The 23,804-nt window shown below is 44.1% G+C and overlaps 1 protein-coding gene across 1 annotated transcript in view; it reads left to right on the top strand.

Moving 5' to 3' along the window:
- Nucleotides 1-23,804, top strand: part of sez6b (seizure related 6 homolog b) — a 172,991-nt gene that overhangs the window by 10,967 nt on the left and 138,220 nt on the right. Inside the window, exon 3 of the mRNA XM_056441222.1 lies at nucleotides 1,891-2,021. Within this exon, the coding sequence (XP_056297197.1) occupies nucleotides 1,891-2,021 (131 nt within the window). The remainder of the gene's footprint in view (nucleotides 1-1,890; nucleotides 2,022-23,804) is intronic.

The raw sequence follows: 23,804 nt of genomic DNA, 5'->3' as shown, positions 1-23,804 counted from the left end.
ATGTATTCTATTGTTTGAAAAAGCACAGATGCAGGAGTCACAAATGGTGATTCTCATATTTATTATTATTATAATTATTTAAATCTGAGGATGCCTGTAGAGCTGATGTGAACGTAATCACCAACGGCCTGAGTTCAGAACCAGTCCCAGATGAGAAAACTTTCATGAATACCACATTTGCCACAAAAAACTTGTCAGTGAAGTTGAGAAAATCACCAAATCAAAGACCAGGAGCTGGATTACTGACAGACAGCTCACAGACGGCCTCAGACTGTCTGTCTGTACTTATGAACTAACTTAAAGCTCACAGACAGAGTTCAGTCACAGCCATGCACTGACTGGAGTCACATGACTTGATGGCATTGTGATGAGAGCTGAACTTACATGAGTTGCACTGACTGATCATGTTGTCAGTGTTGTGTTGTAATGTAAATAAATATAACATTTATATTGGTAGTTCATCCAGCTGCTCATTGCAAATGTGTTTTTTCTTGTTCATATTGTGTGCGGTGAACAAATATCTTACTTTTTATATTGCACTTAATTTCTGTGTTCCTGGTCTCATCAATTTGAAAGCTGGACCAAAGTGTTTTGATTTCATTCAATTAGAATTAGGCCAAATAAAAAGCCTCGTCATAAATCCAGTCTGGACCGTCGTTTTCTCTCAACGCCTCAATAGGTAGATCTTGCCGGTCATGAAGGCGGAGGTCAGGGATCTTGGGCTCAAAAAGGTTGGTGACCACTGTTCTAGCTGTTCCCGAGCAGCCCCTGAGCAGCCGGAAGGCTGGGTAACTAAACGAAGGAATAATAAGTCTAAACAGAAGTGCACTGTGCACCACCACCACTATTTCTAACCGGTTTTCCCTATTTAGCGATACACCCACTGAGAAATCAACTCTGGTTATCGGCATTGAATCTTGTTTAAAACTGCTGGCTAAAGATAAACGTAAGTATTGTAAGATTGTAATACACACCGGTGGTAATGACTCCCGACTAGGCCTGATTAACGGGCTTAATCCATGACAACCCAGAGTTCAGATCAGGAAGCAGGAGCAGAGTTGTAGTTTTACACCTTTCTCTGCACTTCCATTCGAGCAGTTACCCACCCAAAACTCTATAGAGACTGGGTCTGTCCCACGGCCACTTCATTAATTAAATAAAAAGTAACCAGAAGAGGAGTCATACAAAATAACCTCATAAAGGTTAACACCACTATTTAAGCAGTACTACACAACAGGAGAACTACATGTGGACTCCTAAATATTAGATCTGTCATCTAAAGCTGTATTACTACATCATTTAATATCAGATAATCACATTAATTTTGTTTGTCCTACTGGATCCTGTCTGAAGAATCATGAAGAATATGTCAGCCTAAATTAATCAATTCCTCATAGTCATATTAATACTCACATTCCTCGAGGCACTGGCCAAGGTGGTGGAGTAGCAGCTATCTTTGACTCAAGCCTATTAATAAATCCTAAACCTAAATTAATCAATTGCGTTTGTGAGTACCTTACATTTCACACAAATCCTGACAAAGAATACATCGTACACATTTGATGATCTAATTTTTCATTGTAGATCTTATAATTGATATTTTATGACCATTTTGGGAGTAATTTCACTCCGTATTTACACTGAAAATTAAATTGAATTTGGGTCTGTGCCTTCCAAAATGACTCAAATGATCATTGAACAACTAACATGATCTGGTTTAAGTAAGGGTAAGGTAATTTCCATGGTTTAAAGAACTTAACAGCTGATAGTTTATGTTGCAGTAAAAAATACAATATTGAGGGTATATTCACTCGCCAAAACCAGATTGCATAGTGTGTGCATGCATTGCTTCTATTAGTCTCATTGCCATGTTGATGTTTGTCTTTGCAGTTGCCTGCCAGCTGAACTTGACTGGGCCAGAAGGATACATAGATGCTCCGCCACAGTCCACCTCTGCTCTTCACTCTATGTACTGCAGCTATGTCATCACTGTCTACATGGGCTATGGAGTGGAAGTGCAGGTAAGAGCAACATCCATCAATACTGCATATGTTGGACTCCTGATTCTCTCCAGTAAGCTTGATGTCATGAACAATTCATACTTAAGAAATGTACAACTGTGATACATTTCATCTACTCAATGGATGGAACGGTGTGTACTTTAATAACTTTAGTTGTTACATCGATGTTCAAAAATATTTTTTATATTTGAGATTGATGCTATCAATCAGGCTGCACGATGGTGTAGTGGCTAGCACTGTCGCCTCACAGCAAGAGGGCCGTGGGTTCAATTCCCGGTCGGGGCGGTCCTTCAGTGTGGAGTTTGCATGTTCTCCCCGTGTCAGCGTGGATTCCCTCCGGGTTCTCCGGCTTCCTCCCACAGTCCAAAGACATGCAGCAGGTTAATTGATGTCTAAATTGCCCATAGATGTGAATGTGAGAGTGAATGGTTGTATGTCTCTATGTGTTCCCTGAGATGGACTGGCGGCTTGTCCAGGGTGTCGCCTGCCTTCGCCCTATGTCAGCTGGGATCGGCTCCAGCGCCCCACGACCCTAATTCAATTCAATTCAGTTTATTTGTATAGCCCAATTTCACAAATTACAAATTTGTCTCGGAGTGCTTTACAATCTGTACACATAGACATCCCTGCCCCAAAACCTCGAATCGGATCAGGAAAAACTCCCAAATAACCCTTCAGGGGGAAAAAAGGGAAGAAACCTTCAGGAGAGCAACAGAGGAGGATCCCTCTCCAGGATGGACAGATGCAATAGATCAGTCAGAGAGAAAGAGCCACATATGTGTTATGTAAAGAGCCACACATAACATAACACACACACACACACACACACACAACACACACACACACACACACACACGATCAGCCAGATTTATTGTAAATGTCACACACACACCAACATGACTGAAACTGTGCCTGCTTTTTTTCTTTTACCAACAACTTGCTTTTGTTGTTCTTGCTTTTTTGAAATTCCTGTTCGATGTTAGTGTTGATGGGTGGAGCTGAAGAAGATTTGAAGCTTTGAATTGAAAAATGCTGCTTATGCTGCGTGACATATAAGGTAAGGCGCTTGCAATTACATTAAAAAAAAAAAAAAATAAAAACCCAAAGTGTTCTGTGTTCTTTCTTCTTCTTATTTTTTTTTTCAGGAAATTGTTTACAACAATTACAACACACACAAATGATGGCACACCAGATCTCTTCTGTGCGCGTTTGGCGTCTCAACCAGGCTTTCATGGTCAGTGTGCCATCTAGGTAGGGGAGGGAGTGAATGACCAAGCATTTTTTTTTTTTGATATGTGACAGACCTGAAGAGCCTGATGAAACTAGTTAAAGAGTAAAGAGATGAGGCTCGCGAGCGCTGGCGGTGTTGCCACCCTGCAATAGATGTAATGTATACAGAAGGACAGATTTAGAGTTAAAATACATTCAATGAATATGACAGAGTGTATGAATAGTTCATAGTAGGCATATTCCACGATGGAGACCTCCACGATCCATCAGGCAGATGGCGGTAGAGAGGAGGAGTGGGCGGAGTCTCAACAGTGGGCGGAGTCTCAACAGGACAGTGGCGTAGTCGGTAGCAGGAATTCCACGACCAAGACCTCGATGATCCATTAGGCAGATGGGATCTATGCCGTCTCATAGGGTCCGATGACCCCATGAGACGTGAAGTCAGAAGGACTCCGGGGAGAAAGCAGAGTTAGTAACGTGTGATGGAGAGATGAACATTCATCCCTAAGGTGAGAAAAAAAGAGGAGATAGGTGCTCAGTGCATCCTAAAACGTCCCCCGGCATCTATAAGCCTATAGCAGCATATCAAGGGGCTGGACCAGGTGAACCTGATTCAGCCCTGACTATAAGCTCTGTCAAAGAGGAAAGTCTTAAGTCTACTCTTAAATGACGTGACTGTGTCTGCCTCCCGGACTGAAATTGGAAGCTGGTTCCATAAAAGAGGAGCTTGATAACTAAAGGCTCTGGCTCCCATTCTACTTTTTAAAACTCTAGGACAGTGGTCACCAACCTTTTTGAGCCCAAGATCCCTGACCTCTGCCTTCATGACCGGCAAGATCTACCTATTGAGGCGTTGAGAGAAAACAACGGTCCAGACTGGACTTATGACTTGAGGCTTTTTATTTGGCCTAATTCCAATTGAATGAAATCAAAACACTTTGGTCCAGCTTTCAAATTGATGAGACCAGGAACACAGAATTTAAGTGCGATATATTTGTTCATCGCACACAATATGAACAAGAAAAAACACATTTTCAATGAGCAGCTGGATGAACTACCAATATAAATGTTGTATTTATTTACATTAGAACACGACACTGACAACATGATCAGTCAGTGCAACTCATGTAAGTTCAGCTCTCATCACAATGCCATCAAGTCATGTGACTCCAGTCAGTGTGATGGCTGTGACTGAACTCTGTCTGTGAGCTTGTAGCTAGTTCATAAGCACAGACAGACAGTCTGAGGCCATCTGTGAGCTGCTGTCAGTAATCCAGCTCCTGGTCTTTGATTTGGTGATTATTTTTACTTCACTGACGAGTTTTTCGTCGCAAATGTGGTATTCATGAACATTTTCTCATCTGGGACTGGTTCTGAAGTCAGCCCGTTGGTGAATACGTTCACATCAACTCAACAGACATCCTCAGATTTAAATAATTATAATAATAATAAATATGAGAATCACCATTTGTGACTCCTGCATCTGAGCTTTTTCAAATAATAGAATAAATACAATTGCAATCACTTTGAAGTAAACCAGATTGCTCCATCAGACAAGAACAAAAGCTCAATGTTGAGCTTTTGTTTTGAAGGACAACAGCAGAAAAGCCCAACTCACGGAGGTAGTACCTGGCAAGTCGCCAAGAATTTCGGCAGTTGCGCATGCGCAGGCGTAATTTGTTAATGCTGTAACGTAAACATTTACACTAAGGTACAGGCATGACATTTATTTATTGATGACGTAGTAGTATGTCCTTGTACTTTGAACTTGTGTAATATGTAAAGTTATCAATAAAGGTCTTTCTGCATTTCCCCTGCGCCTCACCTGAAGGCTACGCTCCCCTCTTTGGGGGAGCACAGCTGACAACACGGCTGTCAGAGAACCCGTTTTCAGGCGTTCATTAAAATCAGGCGGAGATCTTTTCTGACGTCGATGTTCCAGTCAGGAAGAAAACGTTTCAGAAGAGACTTCAGAAAATGTTCGAGAACGAGGAACAATGTGTTTGTGATTTTATTTTCATTTTATTTTGGAGATCGACAGGGAACGTCTCCGAGATCGACCGGTCGATCGCGATCGACGGGTTGGCGACCACTGCTCTAGGAACTACAAGTAGTCCCGCATTTAGTGAGCGCAGCTCTCTAGTGGGGCAATATGGTACTACAAGCTCCTTAAGATATGATGGTGCATCACCAATCAAGGCTTTGTACGTTAAGAGAAGAATTTTAAAAGTGATTCTTGATTTTACTGGGAGCCAGTGCAGAGCAGCTAGTGCAGGAGTGATGTGATCTCTTTTCTTAGTTTTAGTGAGAATACGAGCTGCAGCATTCTGGATCAACTGGAGGGACCTAAGAGACTTATTAGAGCAGCCTGATAATAAGGAGTTGCAGTAATCCAGTCTCAAGTAACGAACGTGAACCAATTTTTCTGCATCTTTTTGAGACAAGATGTGCCTGATTTTTGAAATATTACGTAGATGAAAGAATGCAGTCCTTGAGATTTGCTTTACGTGGGAGTTAAAGGACAAGTCCCGATCAAAGATAACGCCAAGATTCTTTACAGTGGTGTTGGATGCTAGGGCAATGCCGTCTACAGAAACCACATCACCAGATAATTGATCTCTGAGGCGCTCAGGGCTGATTAAAATTACTTCGGTTTTGTCTGAGTTTAACATCAAGAAGTTGCAGGTCATCCATGTTTTTATGTCTTTCAGACATGCTTGAATTTTACCGAGTTGGTTGCTCTCCTCTGGTTTTATCGATATAGTTGAGTATCATCTGCATAACAATGAAAGTTTATGGAGTGTTTCCTGATAATATTGCCCAAAGGAAGCATGTATAAGGTAAATACAATTGGTCCAAGCACAGAACCTTGTGGAACTCCGTGACTAACGTTGGTGGTTATCGAGGCTTCATCGTTTACAAATACAAACTGAGATCGATCTAATAAATAGGATTTAAACCAACTTAGTGCGGTGCCTGAAATGCCAATCGACTGCTCGAGTCTCTGTCATAGGATGTCATGGTCAATGGTGTCGAATGCAGCACTAAGGTCTAACAAGACCAGTACAGAGATGAGTCCTTTATCTGCTGCCATTAAGAGGTCATTTTGTAATTTTTACCAGTGCTGTCTCGGTGCTGTGGTGTTTTCTAAATCCTGACTGAAACTCCTCAAATAAACTATTATGATGTAGAAAGTCGCACAACTGATTTGTGACCACTTTCTCAAGGATCTTGGAGAGGAAGGGGAGGTTAGAGATCGGTCTGTAGTTAGCCAACACCTCTGGATCCAGAGTGGGCTTCTTCAGGAGAGGTTTAATGACAGCTACTTTGAAGGAATGTGGTACGTGGCCTGTTAACAAATAAATCTAATAGAGAGCTGCCAATTAAAGGCAAAACGTCTTTAAGCAGCCTCGTCGGGATGGGGTCCAAGAGACAGGTAGACGTGTTAGAAGTAGAAACCGTTGAAGATAATTGGTCACGGTTGATGGGAGAAAAGCCATCCAAATATACACCAGGGCATACAGCGGTTTCCAAGGCCATTCCACTTGAGGACAGATTGGCACTGGTTAAGGGAAAGAGATTATTAATATTGCCTCTAATAGTTAGAATCTTTTCATAAAAGAAGTTCATAAAGTCATTACCACTGAGGTCTCTACACTCAAAGAAATGACTCATTGGATGAACTCAATTAAATTGTTGGCAGGTTTTCCATCCAATAATTATATGCAACTCCAACTCAAATTTAGCACATCAGTGCAATAAAATGTAATTATGTTAGTCCAACTCATTTGTATCAAATACATCTAAAATAAAATAACGATATTCATTAAATTAAATTAATTTGTGTTTGTCCAACTCAAAATATAAACTAACTAACTAACAAAATATGCAAACTCCAAACAGAAGGAACGCCCCGACTGGGAATTGAACCCACGGACCTCTGGCTTTGAGGCAACAGTGCTAGCCACTACACCACCGTACAGCCATGAAAGTGTCTTCACCTCATGTAAACAACTGATTTTCAGCTGGCGCATGCGCAAAGGGTAGTCCTCAATGAAACACATTCATTTTGAGTTGATATGCGCACCATCTAACCTAAATAAATCTAAAAAAATGAAAGTATTCATACATTTTGTGTTACACCCATTAAATATAAATATCTATTTTTGTAATTTATTTATTTAAATGTATCAAACAATACTTAAATGTGTCACCTCGAAGAAGGGCTTGAATCGTTTTTGTGAGTGTAACCTAAATAAATCTAATAAATGAAAGTATTCCTACATTTTGTGTTACACCCATTCAATATAAATATCTTCGTTATGTAATTGATTTATTTAAATGTGTCACCTCTAAGAAGGGCTTGAATCGTTTTTTTGAGTGTCGGAATACTCGGCTCCACAGAGCTGTGACTCTGAAAAGAGAAGCCTGGGGTTGTTCTTATTTTTCTCTTTTACTGATGAGTAATAGGCTGCTCTGGCATTACGGAGGGCCTTCTTATAAGTTTTAAGACTATCTCGCCAAACTAAGCGGGATTCTTCCAGATAAGTTGAACGCAGTGGCGTGCCGTGGGCCTGGGCCTTTAGTGAGGTCCTACACAGTCCCACCCGAATTAATCCACCTCTTATTACTATCATTATAATGCCATGGCTCTAGACACTATACAGTTAGACAGAGACGCAGTATAACCAGGCGTTGCGTCACCTTGAAATTGACATTTTTATTCAGAGAATTGCAGGGGAAGAGTACAATACAGTACAGTTCAACTAATAGGCAAGAATATAGTGGAGTGCAACAGAGTTATATTAATATGTTGGAGTTGGACAGCGACACACCACCTGGACGACACTCACTGGAAGAAAGACAGCGGTAGACTTCTACTTTACATTTATTAGCGTTTTATTCAGAAATCAGGATACAAGTAGACATCATGCATGGACCCCCCTCCGGCTGGTACCTAGAGTATTCAGACCAGAGAGAGGCCCCGGTTCAGCGTGTGCAGCCATTTTAAATAGCCGAAAGGACCAGTTCTGATAGGTCAGGAGATAAGGGGGTGGGGTTTTCTCATTGGCTCTTGTTCCTCTGCTTCTGCCGTTGTCGCTCCTTCATTGGTTCTTCTCGTCTGCCAATGAGTGCATATGTTGTGAAAAAGAGTGTGGGAAGAAAGATGGAATTCACATGTAGCTTCCTTTGTCTGAGCTGGGGAGTTTCCTAAGATAATCTTATCTCTTCCGAGGTGGGATGCGCTGGAGGTCATTTGTCAAAAGGGGCCCTTCACGTGTGTGTGTGTGTGTCGGAGAAGGGTCAGTGAGTGGCCTCGAGTGTCTAAAAGGAGAATAATGGCCCCATCTGGACCCTTTCTTATCTATCTTCCCGGTGAGGTAAGGACTGTGATTGCTCTTTCTAAACTATGAATACAATGAGCTCTCTCTCTAGTCATCTTCTTGGATGAGTGCAGTGCAGAAGGGGGGTTGCATCAAAATTCCTTAGGTGTCACTGTTATCTTTCTTTAGATCAGCTCAGGCGCCAGAGTGCTCTGCTGGAGATTTTAACTTCCATTCAGTGTTTTCCATCTTACACATAATATTTATGCAAACAATACTAGGCTGTGCTAAGCTAAAATATATATTCTTTACAAATATTCGTCTTCTATCCATTTCTGGTCCACAAACTTTAAACTTTAAGTCCAACTTTTTTTTACAGTGTGTTCACTAAACAGCGCATTGTCAGCCAGAGCAGTTTCACCGTGATGATGAAGATGAAAGTTCCTGTTTACCCAAACATATGACACAAAAATGAGTTTTCAATATGTCCCTCTTGTTCTTCACCTTTCCGTTGTGCAGCTCCGTTTCCCTGCGTGCTTGTTCGTTGATCTGTAGATCCGCTCGGGTGTCCCCAAAAGTTTTCAAAAGCACCGGTGCTTGTAAGTGCCGAGCCGTACTTTGGTGTCTCGTTGCTGCCTTGGTTAGGCAACTCAAGTTTGCAAAGCCAGTGTGGCTCCAAACACCAAATCGATCACTTGCAAATAAGAGGCATTCCCAGCAGTCCGGTGTGCAGAGCTTCTCGGAGCCTGTGAGCCATTGGTAGCGCTCGGAGTTGGAACTTTGAAAGTGGCGAACGAACCCCTTCCCCGCCTGTGACGGGCTTTGTAGCGTCGGCGTCGGTCTTAAAGTTCGTCTTGAGAATGCCGTTATAATTATATCCTCGACCAAATCGATATCTTCTCCTCCTTCCGCCATTGTGGGTTGAAAAAACAGCTTAGTAGTACGCGAATTAATTCATTTATCAAATTCAGTTTCCTAGTTCTGAGGTTCTGCATATACCTGCCCATAGGCCCCGCCTCTCAATATTGGTAATCCAATCAAAAGACGTGCACGCACTACACCTGCTAGCTGGCTCCTGTGCCGGTTCCGGGGCCAGCTAGCAGGGCTACAAGAGCCAACTCTAAAGCTGATTGGTTGACACAAAATTGTCATTCCCATTCACTTTAAGCTACCAGCACCCGCAATGTTGATTCTGAAGGCCAAAGGGCAGATTTTAGCCCCCTGGCAACACACGATGGCTGAATATGATTGGATAAAAGATCTAACATAAAGACCAGCCCTCCAAATCTCAACCTGGGGCTGGAAGCAGTGCCTTCAAGAGGAAAGCTATGAAATGAAGAGTATAACTCTTACTCTGGGGAATAATTTAATACATATTTGTGGGAACATTTATTTAAAAAAATAATTATATTCTGATGATGTTTAGGCCAGCAGAGAAGGCCTTGCTGGCCCTGACGGCCCACCACTGGTTGAACGCCATATGCTTTCAAGCTTTCGTGATGTTTGCTTTAGTTTGCGGGTTTGAGGGTTATACCTAGGGTTGGGTACCGAAACCCGGTGCCAATATGGTACCGGTTCCAATACAACCGGTATTACCCAGACCGAAACGCAACGCACATTTCGGTGCTTCTTTCCGGTGCCTGAGCCGATTGAAATTGAAAAAAACTATTGTTGTGAACTTCTCAGGTGACTCCGCCCTGTCAGCAGGTTACGATAGCCTATCATATTTAAGTTTGACAGCGGAGGCTGCGCCGTGTGTGACTAGTGAGGCCGTGTGGAGCACACCAGCGTCAGGCTGGGCGCTACGGGGAGGCCGTCACCGGTCCCCCTGAACACGGGGAGACCGATGATGACGAGCAGCCTGAACTCAGATTAGTTCCATAACGTTGATTGCAAGTCTGCATTCATAAAAGTAGCCCAAGAAATAATAAATTAGCCATTATAACTATGCTTAAGCTAGCTCGTAGCTAGCGCTAGCTACGAGCTACGAGCGTGACAGTCTGCTAGCAGATGTGTTGATGTCCAGCGACCCCGGCTGTATAACCGGTGTTACCGGGAATATAATGACGGCGGAATAAAGACCGTGGGGCGTCACTTTGTTTCAGTACTGAACTCTCGCTGTCAGAAGCAAAGCTTTATTTGTCACGTGTCATCTTCAGTCCCTCTGATTGGTTGTTCTCTTTGCCCATCAAAACAGTGACAGGATTAACCCTATAAGGGCTGCACATGACAATACATATCACATATATTGTGTATGTTAACAGTCTGATATCCGTTGTTTGTCAGTGCTCCATGATAACGGCTTCTACAGGTAATATGGCCAAAGAGGTTTTTAATGTCCTCATTGTGCGCTTAAAAAAAAAAGTATCGGTTCAGGCACCGTTTAGGCACCGGTATCGTTTTAAAAGTACCGGTTTAGCACTGGTATCGGAAAAAACCCAAACGATACCCATCCCTAGTTATACCAGGGAGCAAACCTCCTCTTCCTCACTGTCTTCTTCTTCAGAGGGGCTATCGAGTCCAGTGTCATTCTCAGTGAGCCTGTGGCACTATCAACAAGATGATCAATCTGGGACGGACTAAAGTTAGACCAGGAGTCCTCTGTTATATTGAGACGTGGTATTGAATCAAATGCAGAAGGAATCGCTTCTTTAAATTTAGCTACAGCACTGTCAGTTAGACATCTGGTGTAGAAACGTTTGACCAACGGTGTACACTCCGGTAGTATAAATTCAAAAATTATGAGGTTGTGGTCTGACAGAAGAGGATTCTGTGGGAAGACCTTCAAATGCTCAATGTCAATGCCATAAGTAAGAAGAAGATCAAGCGTGTGGCCAAAGCTGTGAGTGGGTTTCTGTACTCTCTGACAGAAGCCAATCGAGTCCAACAATGAGATGAATGCAGCACCTAGGCAATCATTATCAACATTCACATGAATATTAAAATCTCCTACAATAATAACTTTATCGGTTTTAAGAACCAAACTTGATATAAATTCTGAGAATTCAGATATAAACTGAATATGGACCTGGTGGCCGGTACAGAATCACAAATAGAATTGGCTGTAGTGTTTTCCAGGTTGGATGTGAAAGACAAAGAACAAGGCTTTCAAATGAGTTGTAGTTTAATTTAGGTTTAGGATTTATTGATAGGCTCGAGTCAAAGATGGCTGCTACTCCACCTCCTCGACCGGTGCCTCGAGGAACGTGAGTATTAATATGACTTGGAGGAGTCGATTCATTTAGGCAGACATATTCTTCATGGCTCAGCCAGGTTTCAGTTAGACAACATAAATCAATGTGATTATCTGATATTAAATCATTTAGTAACACAGCTTTAGATGATAGAGATCTAATATTTAAGAGACCACATTTAATAGTCCTGTTTTGTTGCACTGCTGAAATAATGGTGTTAACTTGTATAAGGTTATTTTGTACGACTCCTCTTCTGCTTACTTTTGATTTATTTAATTTAAGTGGCCATGGGAAAGACACAGTCTCTACTCTAGAGTTGTGGGTGGGTAACTGCTCGAATGGAAGAGCAGAGAAGGGTGTTAAACTACAACTCTGCTCCCGGTTCCTGATCTGAACCCTGGGTTGTCATGGATTAAGTCCGGTGATCAACTTGGTCATATTCGCAGAAATGAGACGCACTCCATCCAATGTGGGATGGATGCCGTCTCTCCTCATCAGATCAGGTTTTCCCCAGAAAGTCTTCCAGTTGTCTACGTAGCCCACATTATTCGCTGGGCACCACCTCGACAGCCAGCAGTTGAAAGACGACATTCGGCTAAACAATTCATCTGTCTGCAAATTTGGGAGAGGTCCAGAGAAAACGACGGTGTCCGACAATGTCTTGGCATAAGCACACACCGATTCCACATTCATTTTAGTGACTTCCGACCGCCGTAGTCGAGCGTCATTACCACCGGCGTGTATAACAATCTGACTGTATCTCCGCTTATCCTTAGCCAGCAGTTTCAAACAAGACTCCACGTCGCCCGCTCTGGCCTCCGGGAGGCACACGACTGTGGTCCGCGGCTTCGCTATTTTCACGTTCCTGACTATAGAGCTCCCGATAACCAGGGTGTGTTCCTCAGCGGGTGTGTCGCTGAGCAGGGAAAACTGGTTTGAAACGTGAAGTGGTTGGTGCACAGCGGGCTTCTGTATAGACTTACTACTCCTGCGAACAGTTACTCAGCCTCCCGGCTGTTCAGGGACTGCCGGGGAACAGCTAGCAGCTGACTGTAGCTCCGCGCCGACTACGGGAGAGGGCGGGCTAACTAGCATAGCTGTCTGAGCTTCGATGGCGCGGAGCCGTGCATCCAACCCACTTAGACCTGCCTCCAACCTAGCAAATAAACTACACTTGTTGCATGTATCGTTATCATTAAGGGAGGCAGAGGGATAACTATACATGAGACATGCTCGCTGCTGAGCTGGCAACCGGAGCTTACCGGAAGAGTGAGATGATGCGTTCAGGAGCAGCTGAAGAGAATGTCTTTGTTCCTGAAAGACATGGGGTTGTCACCCCATGTCTTTCGGAGCACAAGGTTAGGACCCAATAGCAGACCTCAGGAGGCAGAATCAGATAGTGATATATTTTTGAAACATTGAGGAGGCGTGGATCCCGAGGGGGCCGACACAAAAGCGCAGCAGATCACGACGTGAGTCCCGTGGATCAACGTCAGAGGCAGGCACAGCAGATCACGACGCGAGTCCCGTGGATCAATGTCGGGGGTAGGCAGGCAGGTCGCGGCGTGAGTCTCGTGGCTCGACACCGAAGGCAGAGAGAAATAAAACAGGTACTCTACAAACCAGGAGAGTGAGAATTATCGAATGCACACAAGCTACAGAGAATCTCACAGAGCAGCAGTGGAGACTACCGGGGCAGAAGACGTAACAGACTTACAACCTAGGCCTGCAGGACCAGGGTTGAAATACAGCTGGTGATGATTGAAACAAGCAACAGCCGTGCACCACTCGGGGGTGTGGCCATGGGCACGTTTGGAGGTAGGACCAAGAATACACACATGGCACAAACAGGGGGATGACTGACACATGAGGAACGGAGACTTGGAAAACAGAGGTAAACACACAATAGGTCAGACAGGAATCTGACATGGTTTGGGTCCCGAAAATTGGTACCAATATGGTACCGGTTCCTATATGACCGGTGCCTCGACTGGTCCCCCTGAAAACATGGAGACCGGCTGATGACAACAGCAGCAGCTCATTCATTTCCGGAACTTCGCCTCACTCAGAAGCTAGCCTCACTATGATAACACTACTTAATGAGCAAGGGGATTCAGATGGATGATGATACCACCGTTTTTTCTCTCCCCTAAAAGGTAGCTTCAAAATAAAATATATATATGATGTAGCTTAAGCAAATTATCAATATATGAACAAATACATTTTCACAGAGGAGTTTGTTACTTTATTTATTTTTGTAGTTTCTATTTTCTGCGATTGTACTATTAACAAATGATGCAGCTATTATACTATTAGGGTAATTTAGAGCCTTTTACGTGGCATAACTTTAAACGTGCTATACCAGGGGTGTTTTCACGGTGGGCCACATCAGCATCATGGCTGACCTCAAAGGGGTTAGGTTCATATCAAGGGGCTGGACCAGGTGAACCTGATTCAGCCCTAACTATAAGCACTATCAAAGAGGAAAGTCTTAAGTCTACTCTTAAATGAGGTGACTGTGTCTGCCTTCCGAACTGAAGGTGGAAGCTGGTTCCATAAAAGACTTGTCCTGCTTGGACACAAAGAAGAAACCCGCTCACACCGGGGAGGATGACGGGCGGATGATTCCGGCGGCAAGGAAGTCGGTGATATAGGTCTCGATTGCCACGCGTTCTGGACAAGAAAGGTTATATAGACGACTAGAGGGTAATGTGGCGCTAAGGAACAGTTCAATGGCACAGTCGTAGGGTCGATGGGGTGGCAGGGAAAGGGCTTGCCTCTTGCTGAATGCCTTTCAGAGATCGGCATACTCTACGGGGACTGAGGTGAGATCGGTTCCGGAAGATGGCGTCCCGGGGGTCGAGGGCTGCTGTGGAATGGCGGATGGAGGCACCTCGAGGGACACGTGGTACTCCAACCAATTATTCTATTTCCTGCCAAGTCAATCTGATGGTTGTGGTCCCAGAGCCAGGGATCACCCAAAACCAGAGGAGCATGAGGCATCGGGAACACACATCTCTTACCGGTGGTTTCCGTACACAAGCAGGGTAAGAGGACTAATAAGTCTGGTGTGTGACTTTTGTCAAGGGGCTGCCACCCAGAGCGTTAGCCTAAAGGGGGAAATCCAACTCCTCCACAGGAATCCTATGGGCAGAAACAAATGAGGAATTGAAAAAACTCTGTTCTGCTCCGAAGTCAATGAGCGCCAAAATAAGGAGCGAAGCGGACAGGAGGCAGAGATTAGCCGGAAGAGTGAGACGGGGCTTTGGTCAGGAGAGCCGGGTTGAGTTGTTCACCAGCATTCCCACTTCTACTGACGAGCCCTCTCTTTTGGGCGTACGGGACAGACAGAGATACGGTGACCCGACTCGACCCAGTAGAGGCAGGCACCGGATCGGATTCAATGCTCTCTCTTTCCCTTGGACAGGTGGAAATTACCCAACTGCATTGGGTTTATCCCCGCTCTCTCCGACGTTCCCCCAACAGGGTATCCAGTCAGATGGAGAGAGCAATCAGGTCCTCCAGCGTCTTGGACTCCTCCAGCCAGAACGATAAGCTTGTCTTCTCATGTGTCTGAAACGCTCCTGAGGTAGACGCCCTTTAGCGATCTCTCCTTCCAACCGACTCGGCGACCAGGATCCGAAAGTCAATGGATTGTTCAGCGGCGGTAGCAGTTCCCTGGCGGAGACGGAGCAGGTGTTGAACAGCTTCCTGGGAAAATGAAGGATGGTCGAAAGCGCACTTAAACGCACCCAGGAGCTATTCAAAGGAAAGTGTCCAACAGGTTCTGAGTGAGCCAGGCCTGCGCCCAGTCCAGAGCACGGCCATGACACAACCCGATCAGATAGGCCATTTTAGAATTCTCCGATGCATATGCGTGGGGCTGTTTGCTGAACACAAACTCCGTCTGGAGAAGGAAACACCACCCCTTGTGACTCCATGGAATGGTGCAGGGGGCGGGATGAACGACTCATGGGCTGGTTGCTCGGTGGGTGCTGTCTGATCCCGGGGGGAAGAGCGGTGTGGAGAGTCCTTGCACCATGCTGCCGATTTCTGCCGAGGAGATGAATACGGGAGATGACAATCAGCTGTGCACACGGAGAGAACAGTGGGCAGATCTCATAGAAAATATACAGAGTTAGGAAACAATCCTCACACCTATCAATTATTATTTAATAATATGTTGATTTGCTTGACTATTGGTATTTATTTTTTGACTGACTGGTCACTAAAAACTAACATTATGGCAGCTCTCCAATAAGAGTCTTACAGGAGCTTGAACTATATTGAATGTGCTGAATGGAACTAAATCAAGTGAGAAGGAGTCAGTTTAACAGAAAATAAGCCCGCTTTAACTCTCTTAAATCGCTTTATGGATTGAGCCCCTCCAAAGCTTCTTCTCACTGGTTCTTTCGACAAAAAGCCAGAAAGCTCTGTGGCAAACAAAGATATAAGATACTTTGACATTTTGCTCGGCAAGATCATCTTCTGAATATCAATTACATGATTGTTGAAGCATAAAGGCAAACGGCAGCAGTGAAAGCTAACTTTAGGTTACTACAGCATGGTCACATGAGTGAGAGATAACAAAACAAGGCTCTAAAGGAGGACTAGTGTTAAGAAGCAGTGGCGGCTGACCAATAGAGAGCCACGAGGCCTGGCCTCACCCACCATGAGCCACAAAAAAAAAAGTATACAAAAAATATAATAATACTCATATATATAAATTATATAAATCTGGAATATATTTGTAAAATAGGAAATTTGCGCAAAATATATGCTCTTCCTGCACGCCTTCTCCGAATCGTTTTGGGCTAGAGGTGTTATGGGATGAGTTGTGGAGGACCCAAACGCACGCAACACAGTAGCTTCAGAATTAAATTCAGGATTTTATTGGCCTGAATGCACAAAACCAAGAAACAAACAAATCTCAACACGGGGAGACTGGCAGTCTCACTCCAAAGTCGGGAGGGCAACTCAACCGCTCTCTGCTGATCCGGCGTCGGGAGGGAAACTCCACCGAGCCTGTGCGCTGCTGCTGAACCACTGGTTTTACCAGAACGACCTGACAGCGCGCCAGAGAAAGACATGGTCCCTATAACCACTGCTGGTGATTACCAGAAACTCATCACAGCTGGTCCAACGGAAGCGGGCGTGGCAGTGGGCGGAAACCGGGGGTGGATAGTGTAGACCAGGGCTATTCAACTTCAGTTGCAAGTGGGCCGAATAAGAAAATCACGGGGGGTGTGAGGGCCGCACAGAATATTGATCAAATAATGGCTAAAAATGAAAAACAGTAATGTATATTTCCACAGGTAAACAGTCACACACGAAAATGCGTCGGTATTGTGTGGCAAAAGTGTTGCGAACAAGCATCACTATAAACATGTTTCAAAGTGTAAATATCCGCTCAAGGTAACCAGTTGTTTCAGATCCCTTCAACCAAACTGTTCCCATGAAAACATAAGAAATGTGACTAAATGGATCAATATATAAATTACTTGAGCTGAAACTAAGATCTGGTGGCGCAGCGCACAGACTGCATGTCTTTTAGTGCAGACTCCTTTTGCGTGAAAGAGATCGAAACCAGGTCGGGCGATCTTTATATTTTTATTTTTTCTAAAATGTATTTCTTCCTCCGTGGCTGTGATGCACTGCTCACTTATACAATCGTAATCGCCGAAATGGATATGAAGGGTGGCTTGAAGATCTCCAGCAATATGTTTGTGAATGTGTGACGAATCTGGTGCGCGAGACAGAGCCCCGCTGCAGATGTGAAGAGAACACAACGCACGCACGCGCAGGGAAACCAGTAGGTTTGAAAACCAGTAGGTGTAACACCGGCAACCAACACGGTGCGTAACATAAAGATGTAACCCAGGGGTGCTCACACTTTTTCAGCATGCAAGCTACTTATTATGTGACCAAGTCAAGGCGATCGACTGACGGGGACGGGGACGGAAGGGCGGGGGGCTAGTGACTTTTTCTTTGCTCCGTCCCGATGCCCGCAAACCGGTGTCGGATCTCTGCGGCGCACGAGACGGCGGGCAGAGGACTGTTAACGCGACACGTAGAGACAGAAATGAAATGCTGCTGCTGTAATGTGGCGCTATAGAGAAAGTGACAGGGGGGCGGGACACATTTTTTTAATGTCATGCGATCTACCATACTACGCCGCGATCGAATGGCAGGTCGCCGCGATCGACGTATTGAGCACCCCTGATGTAACCATACAGGTTTGGTTGAGGCAACAGTGAAACTCGATGGCTCTGGGTTAGATGTCTCAATGTATAAAAGAGGCGTGTCCGTCAGTTTTATTTTTTCTTACCAAGCTATAGTAATTTGCAGGCAGTCTTGCGGGCCAGATTTAAACTCAAACGGGCCGTATCCGGCCCGCGGGCCGCTAGTTGAATAGCCCTGCTGTAGACAGACAACACCACACAGACAGAAGGGAAACAAGACAGGGAATCACACACTAGGAGCAGACAGGAACCCTAACAGTAGGAGACGGTTCTAAGAAGCAGTTTAGCCTATTCAATATATAAATGAGTGACAATTTAGCCTATCAGCGTCTTAGGTTCAGCTATGTGCCAAAGTCATTTGGCATAAAATAGTTGAGCGTTCTCGTCAGGCATTTTTTTTAAATCTATATATATATATATAAAACACTGAATTGTATCAATAAGATGTCCTTATTATGTCTGTGTTGGAATACATATTATTACTTAACTTCAAAGTAGAAATGCTTGTTTGATACTTTTTTTGCATGAACAGCATCACTGTTGTTAATTATTGTGCTTTAGAGATGTTTGTAGACGGATGTTGTTCCTTCTGAACAGAACCAGGCTAGCTGAATGAAAAAAGATAAACAAGTTGACAATTTAGGAAGATTGATTTGTATACAGTCTGTGGATTTTTAAAGTGTTTTTACATTCATACGTGTATGCTGTGTTTCAGTTATTTGTACAGCAATTATTACCTTCGCATTGAAAAGGCGGAAGGTTATGTTTTGATCGCTGTGTATTTATTTATTTATTTGTATGCGTGTTACTCGCATAACACAAAAAGTATTAAACCGAATCGCATGAAATTTGGTGGGATGATTGGTTATTATCCGGGGATCATTTGATTATATTTTGGGATCGATCAGGTCAAAGGTCAAGGTCATGAAAAGGTCAAAATCTTCTTGAATCGCATGAAATTTGGTGGGATGATTGGTTATTATCCGGGGCCCATTTGATTAGATTTTGGGATCAATCGGGTCAAAGGTCAAGGTCATGAAAAGGTCAAAATCTTCTTTTTACCATAGCACGGTCAATTTGTATCCAATTGGCATGCAACTAATGCCAAAATGTTCATAATTCAATGCCCAATCTTGTGATATGCGAAGGTATGCGCTCTACCGAGTGCCCATTCTAGTTTGTACATGTATTCATTATTACAGCAGTTTTGTCAACATGTGTGGTTTTTAAATGTATTTCAGGAAATTGGCCTAACTATTGATACTGCTGTGAGCTGTGACACTGTGTGTAGAGATTACTTTGACAGTCTTCTTCAATGAGATCATTCCTGGTCTGTGCATCCCAAGCACAAATCCCATCTGACCATATAAAGATGAGAGCCAAGGCCAAATAGCAATCTCCCTGAAGAGAGTTGGAAACAGACACAAACAACAGTCAGCAAAGGTTTGGCCACGGAGAGTGGAGGGTATCGACTTACGGATCAATACCCTCAACTGCTTTAGCTGAGCCAAAATCCACCTCTGTTCAATAAAGGATAGTTCTATCTTCAGTCCCTATCCGGACTGATGGCAGTGATTGATTAGGAAGCATTTGTCAATGCTGAGACAGTTTCCAATAGGAATAGGTAACATTCACGTTTTGTGGAAGCAGCTGCCACATCACTTTTAAGTATTTTCCTGCTTTTTGTTAAATGTACAGATTTCTCACAGGTTGTTTAGTTGTTAGCTTTTAATAATAAGCCTTGAAGGTGTATTATGAGTGGTTAAGCTTGGTTAAACTTATCTAACCGTGTTTCTCTGCTGAGGCCTGTAGGTTTATCGTGTTGACACGTTGTAGACTATTACTCCCATGCATGCTAAATAACAGAGCTGAGAAGCATGAGAACAATTACACTTAGGAGGGATACCTGAAGCAGAGGATAATTAATTCAACCTAAGCTGCAGGCCAATGCTAAATTATGCTTGAGCTTTATTACCATAAACATGTGTATATCTAGCCTTTGCCTCGTTCATTACTTTGTGCACCGTCAGAGAAGGAGAGGTCGACATGGGTATTCTTATTTCCTTTCCTTAAAGTTAATTGCATGGGTTTCACTGAAAAAACAGCAAAGCAGAAATTCACAAGACTGTAGCCACGGGCTAAACTTTGTTTGCAGTACAGTAAAGGGCACACTTTATTGCCTCATTCATTCTGTTGCTGCATGTGTACAGCAGAGCGCCCAGTTGTGAAAGGGAAAGCTGTTAAGTCATTGAAAGCTATTAGTGTTTTTGCCAGTTCTTTTTCAGTTTTCTTTTCCACCAATACCTCTAGAATCTAAACCCAGTCTTCTATAAACTTCATCCATATGCAGTTATTCTGCACAGGAGATTTACATTGAATGGCAATGCTGAGTGCCGAGATCAGTGTGGGCTTCACATCGAGTAGTGCAACGTGAGAGGGTGGAGGATGGGTACATAACGTGTTTGCCTTCATCAGCATCCCAGGTTTCTGTCATATCAGCATTGACATTGGATAATTTACCTATGACCACAGTTTCCGTGACAAACATTACAGTACCTATATGGAGGACTCAAAATGACTTAAGTATAAATAAATAAATGCAAGAATAAATATAGGAATAATTAAATAAATGCTTAAATAAATGTAGAAATAAATAAATGCTTAAATAAATGTAGAAATAAATAAATATATGTAGAAATAAATAAATGCTTAAATAAATGTAGAAATAAATACAGGAATGAATAAATATAAGTTATAAATCAACAGGACATCATAAAATAAATATATTTCTACATTTCTGTATTTCTTCATTTATTTATTTCTCTATTTATGTGTCCACGCGTATTTCTTCATTTATTTATGTGTGACATTTACGTGTCCGTATATTCAAATGAGCTGGGGCGGTCCGAACCTCTGTCTAAAGCATGATTGGTCACAGGAGTGTAATGTCATCTAATAATCACTTTATTAGAATACAAATACAGCTCTATCTGTGCAAAAAATAACAAATATTTGGCAAAAAATAGCTTATTTTGGCTGCATTTAACCTGTTTTGCACTGAATATCTTTTCAAGATAATAACAATTCAGTGCAACCTGCGGAAAAACTAAACAAAACAAGTTCAAATATTTGACAATAAAATGTTATACTGAGTTTTACATTGCATTTCTTTTCACAGCAATAATGTGCAGCCTTTGCAAAACAAATCAAAACGAGTGCAGATGTGTGAGCCATAACACTTTATTATTATCTTATGCTGCAATGAGCTTTCCAATGCACCTATTTTTAAAACAAGGTTGCAGGCTTGATACGGTCACCCTCAATCAATGCTAAATTTTGAGCTCTTGTTTTGAAAGACCACGGCAGGAGAGCCAAACCATTTGCCAAGAATCCCGGCTGTCATGCACGCGCAGCGTAACCTGTTAACGCCGTAATGTAAACATTTACACAAAAGTACAGGCATTTTACTCTTTATTTATTAATAACTTAGTTTTCTGTCCATGTACTTTGTAATATGTAAAGTTCTCAATAAAGGTCTTGAAAAAAATATATCTGCATTTCCCTTGCGCCCCACCTGTAATGCATTGGCGCTCCACTAGAGGATCACGCCCCACAGTTTGAGAACCACTGGTCTAATGTGACAAAAATATACTTTACTTGAACAGTCAAACAATACTTTTAGTTCCCCATGTGACACAAATATAGCGGTTTCCTGTATTTGTTTAACCCATCCACTTTAAGCAGACCAACACACACTTTCTCATGCATTACCTACTCTTACCAACCAGGAATGCTCCAGGAGGTTTACATTGAAGTTAGTTGAAACCTTGGTGTGTCATGTATAGTCACTATGTTGTATCTGATGCTGAGTGACACTGACAGGTGTTTGATGAGCTGGGAGTGAGAACATTTTAAGTTTGCTAGTCAGATGAATGTGTACTGCATCAGAATTTCATACTTGAGAATTAAACTACAATTTCTGCAGGTCTTTACTTAACCGTAACCATACCTGTCGATCTTGGGACAGAAATGTTGTAACTTTCTCACCGACCAGAATCACCATGAACTATGCATGTGAAATGGCATTAATAAGGCAATGAATAAACAATTATACAACCAAGCTGTAGCAAGACTGTGGGTGTCAGTGGGCACAAAGTAGAATCGCACAGGCGGGTTTGACTGGAAGAATCACTCTTTATTATATTTCGGCTCTGAGTACACTGCTGCTCCGCTGCCAGGTCTCCGTCCTCTGCTCATTCACTAGCTCTGCATATATAGAGGACAGAAATGCACCTAATTGGGTGCAGCTGAGGCCACTTTGCCACTCCGGCACCGTTCCTCGAGCCACACCCCCGCTTCACCCACTCTGCAGCTGTGCTTCCGCACACCCCGCTGCCACATACCTCCACCGCCCGACTTAGGCCGGGGCAACATCCGGCCTAACCTACTCCCCCTCCCCCCCATGAGAGCGGGAGAGGAAGTCGGCCACCACCATCTGCATCCCCGGCCTATGGATCACCTTGAAATTAAAGACTGTAAAGCCAGATACCACCGAGTGATTCAGGCGTTGGTATCTTTCATGCGGTGGAGCTATTGGAGCGGGGCGTGGTCCGACCAGAGGGTGAATGAGCGTCCCAGGAGGTAGTAGCGCAGGGAGTCGACCGCCCACCGGATGGCGAGGCACTCCTTCTCCACCGTGCTGTACCTGCCCTCCCTCTCCGACAGCTTGCGGCTGATGTACAGCACGGGGCGGTCAACACCCCCCCCCCCCCCACCTGCTGGGACAAAACGGCCCCCAGCCCTCTGTTCGACGCATCAGTCTGCAGAGTAAAAGGGAGAGAGAAGTTAGGTGTGTGGAGGAGTGGCTCCCCACAGAGAGCTTGTTTTACCTTTTCAAGCACCAACTGGCAATGCTCCGACCACTGGACCGGATCTGAGGCACCTTTCCGGGTCAGGTCAGTCAAGGGGCTGGTCAGCTCCGCGAAGTTCGGGATGAACCGCCTGTAATAGCCCACCAGCCCCAAAAACTGCCTCACCTCTTTTTTCATCTTGGGCCGCGGGCAGGCTGCGATGGCGGCGGTCTTGTCCACCTCAGGGCGCACCTGCCCGGCGCCCAAGTGGTACCCCAGATACCGTACCTCCCTCCGTCCAACTGCACACTTCCCCGGGTTGGCCGTAAGCCCCGCCTGCCTCAGGGACTCCAGCACCGCGCCAAACCGCTGCACATGCTCCGCCCAGGTGGTGCTGTGGATGATCACATCATCCAGGTAGGCGGCAGCATATGCAGCGTGCGGCCGCAGCACCCTGTCCATGAGTCTCTGAAAGGTGGCTGGGGCCCCGAACAACCCAAAAGGAAGCGTGGTGAATTGGTACAAACCAAACGGAGTGGAGAAGGCCGTTTTTTCCTTGGACTCTGGCGACAGAGGAATCTGCCAGTAGCCCTTGATTAAATCCAGTGTCGTAAAGAAACGTGCAGTGCCCAGTCGGTCCAGGAGTTCGTCAACCCGGGGCATTGGGTAAGCATCGAACCGTGACACATCATTCACCCTGCGATAGTCCACGCAGAACCGAATAGACCCATCCTTCTTGACTACAAGAACAATGGGACTACACCAGGCACTGTGGGACTCCTCTATTACCCCCATTTCCAGCATGGCCGCTAATTCTCTCTGAACCACCTTTCTCTTGTGTTCAGGTAACCTGTAGGGCCGCGACTGCACCGCCACGCCTGGAGGCATCTCAATCTGGTGCTCTATGAGATTTGTGCGTCCTGGAAGGAGAGAGAACATATCA

The sequence above is a fragment of the Pseudoliparis swirei genome, chromosome 20, assembly GCF_029220125.1.
Source record: "Pseudoliparis swirei isolate HS2019 ecotype Mariana Trench chromosome 20, NWPU_hadal_v1, whole genome shotgun sequence".
Lineage (NCBI taxonomy): Eukaryota > Metazoa > Chordata > Actinopteri > Perciformes > Liparidae > Pseudoliparis > Pseudoliparis swirei.
The sequence above is the reverse complement of the archived record's forward strand: the minus strand, read 5'-3'. Positions and strand labels throughout refer to the sequence as shown.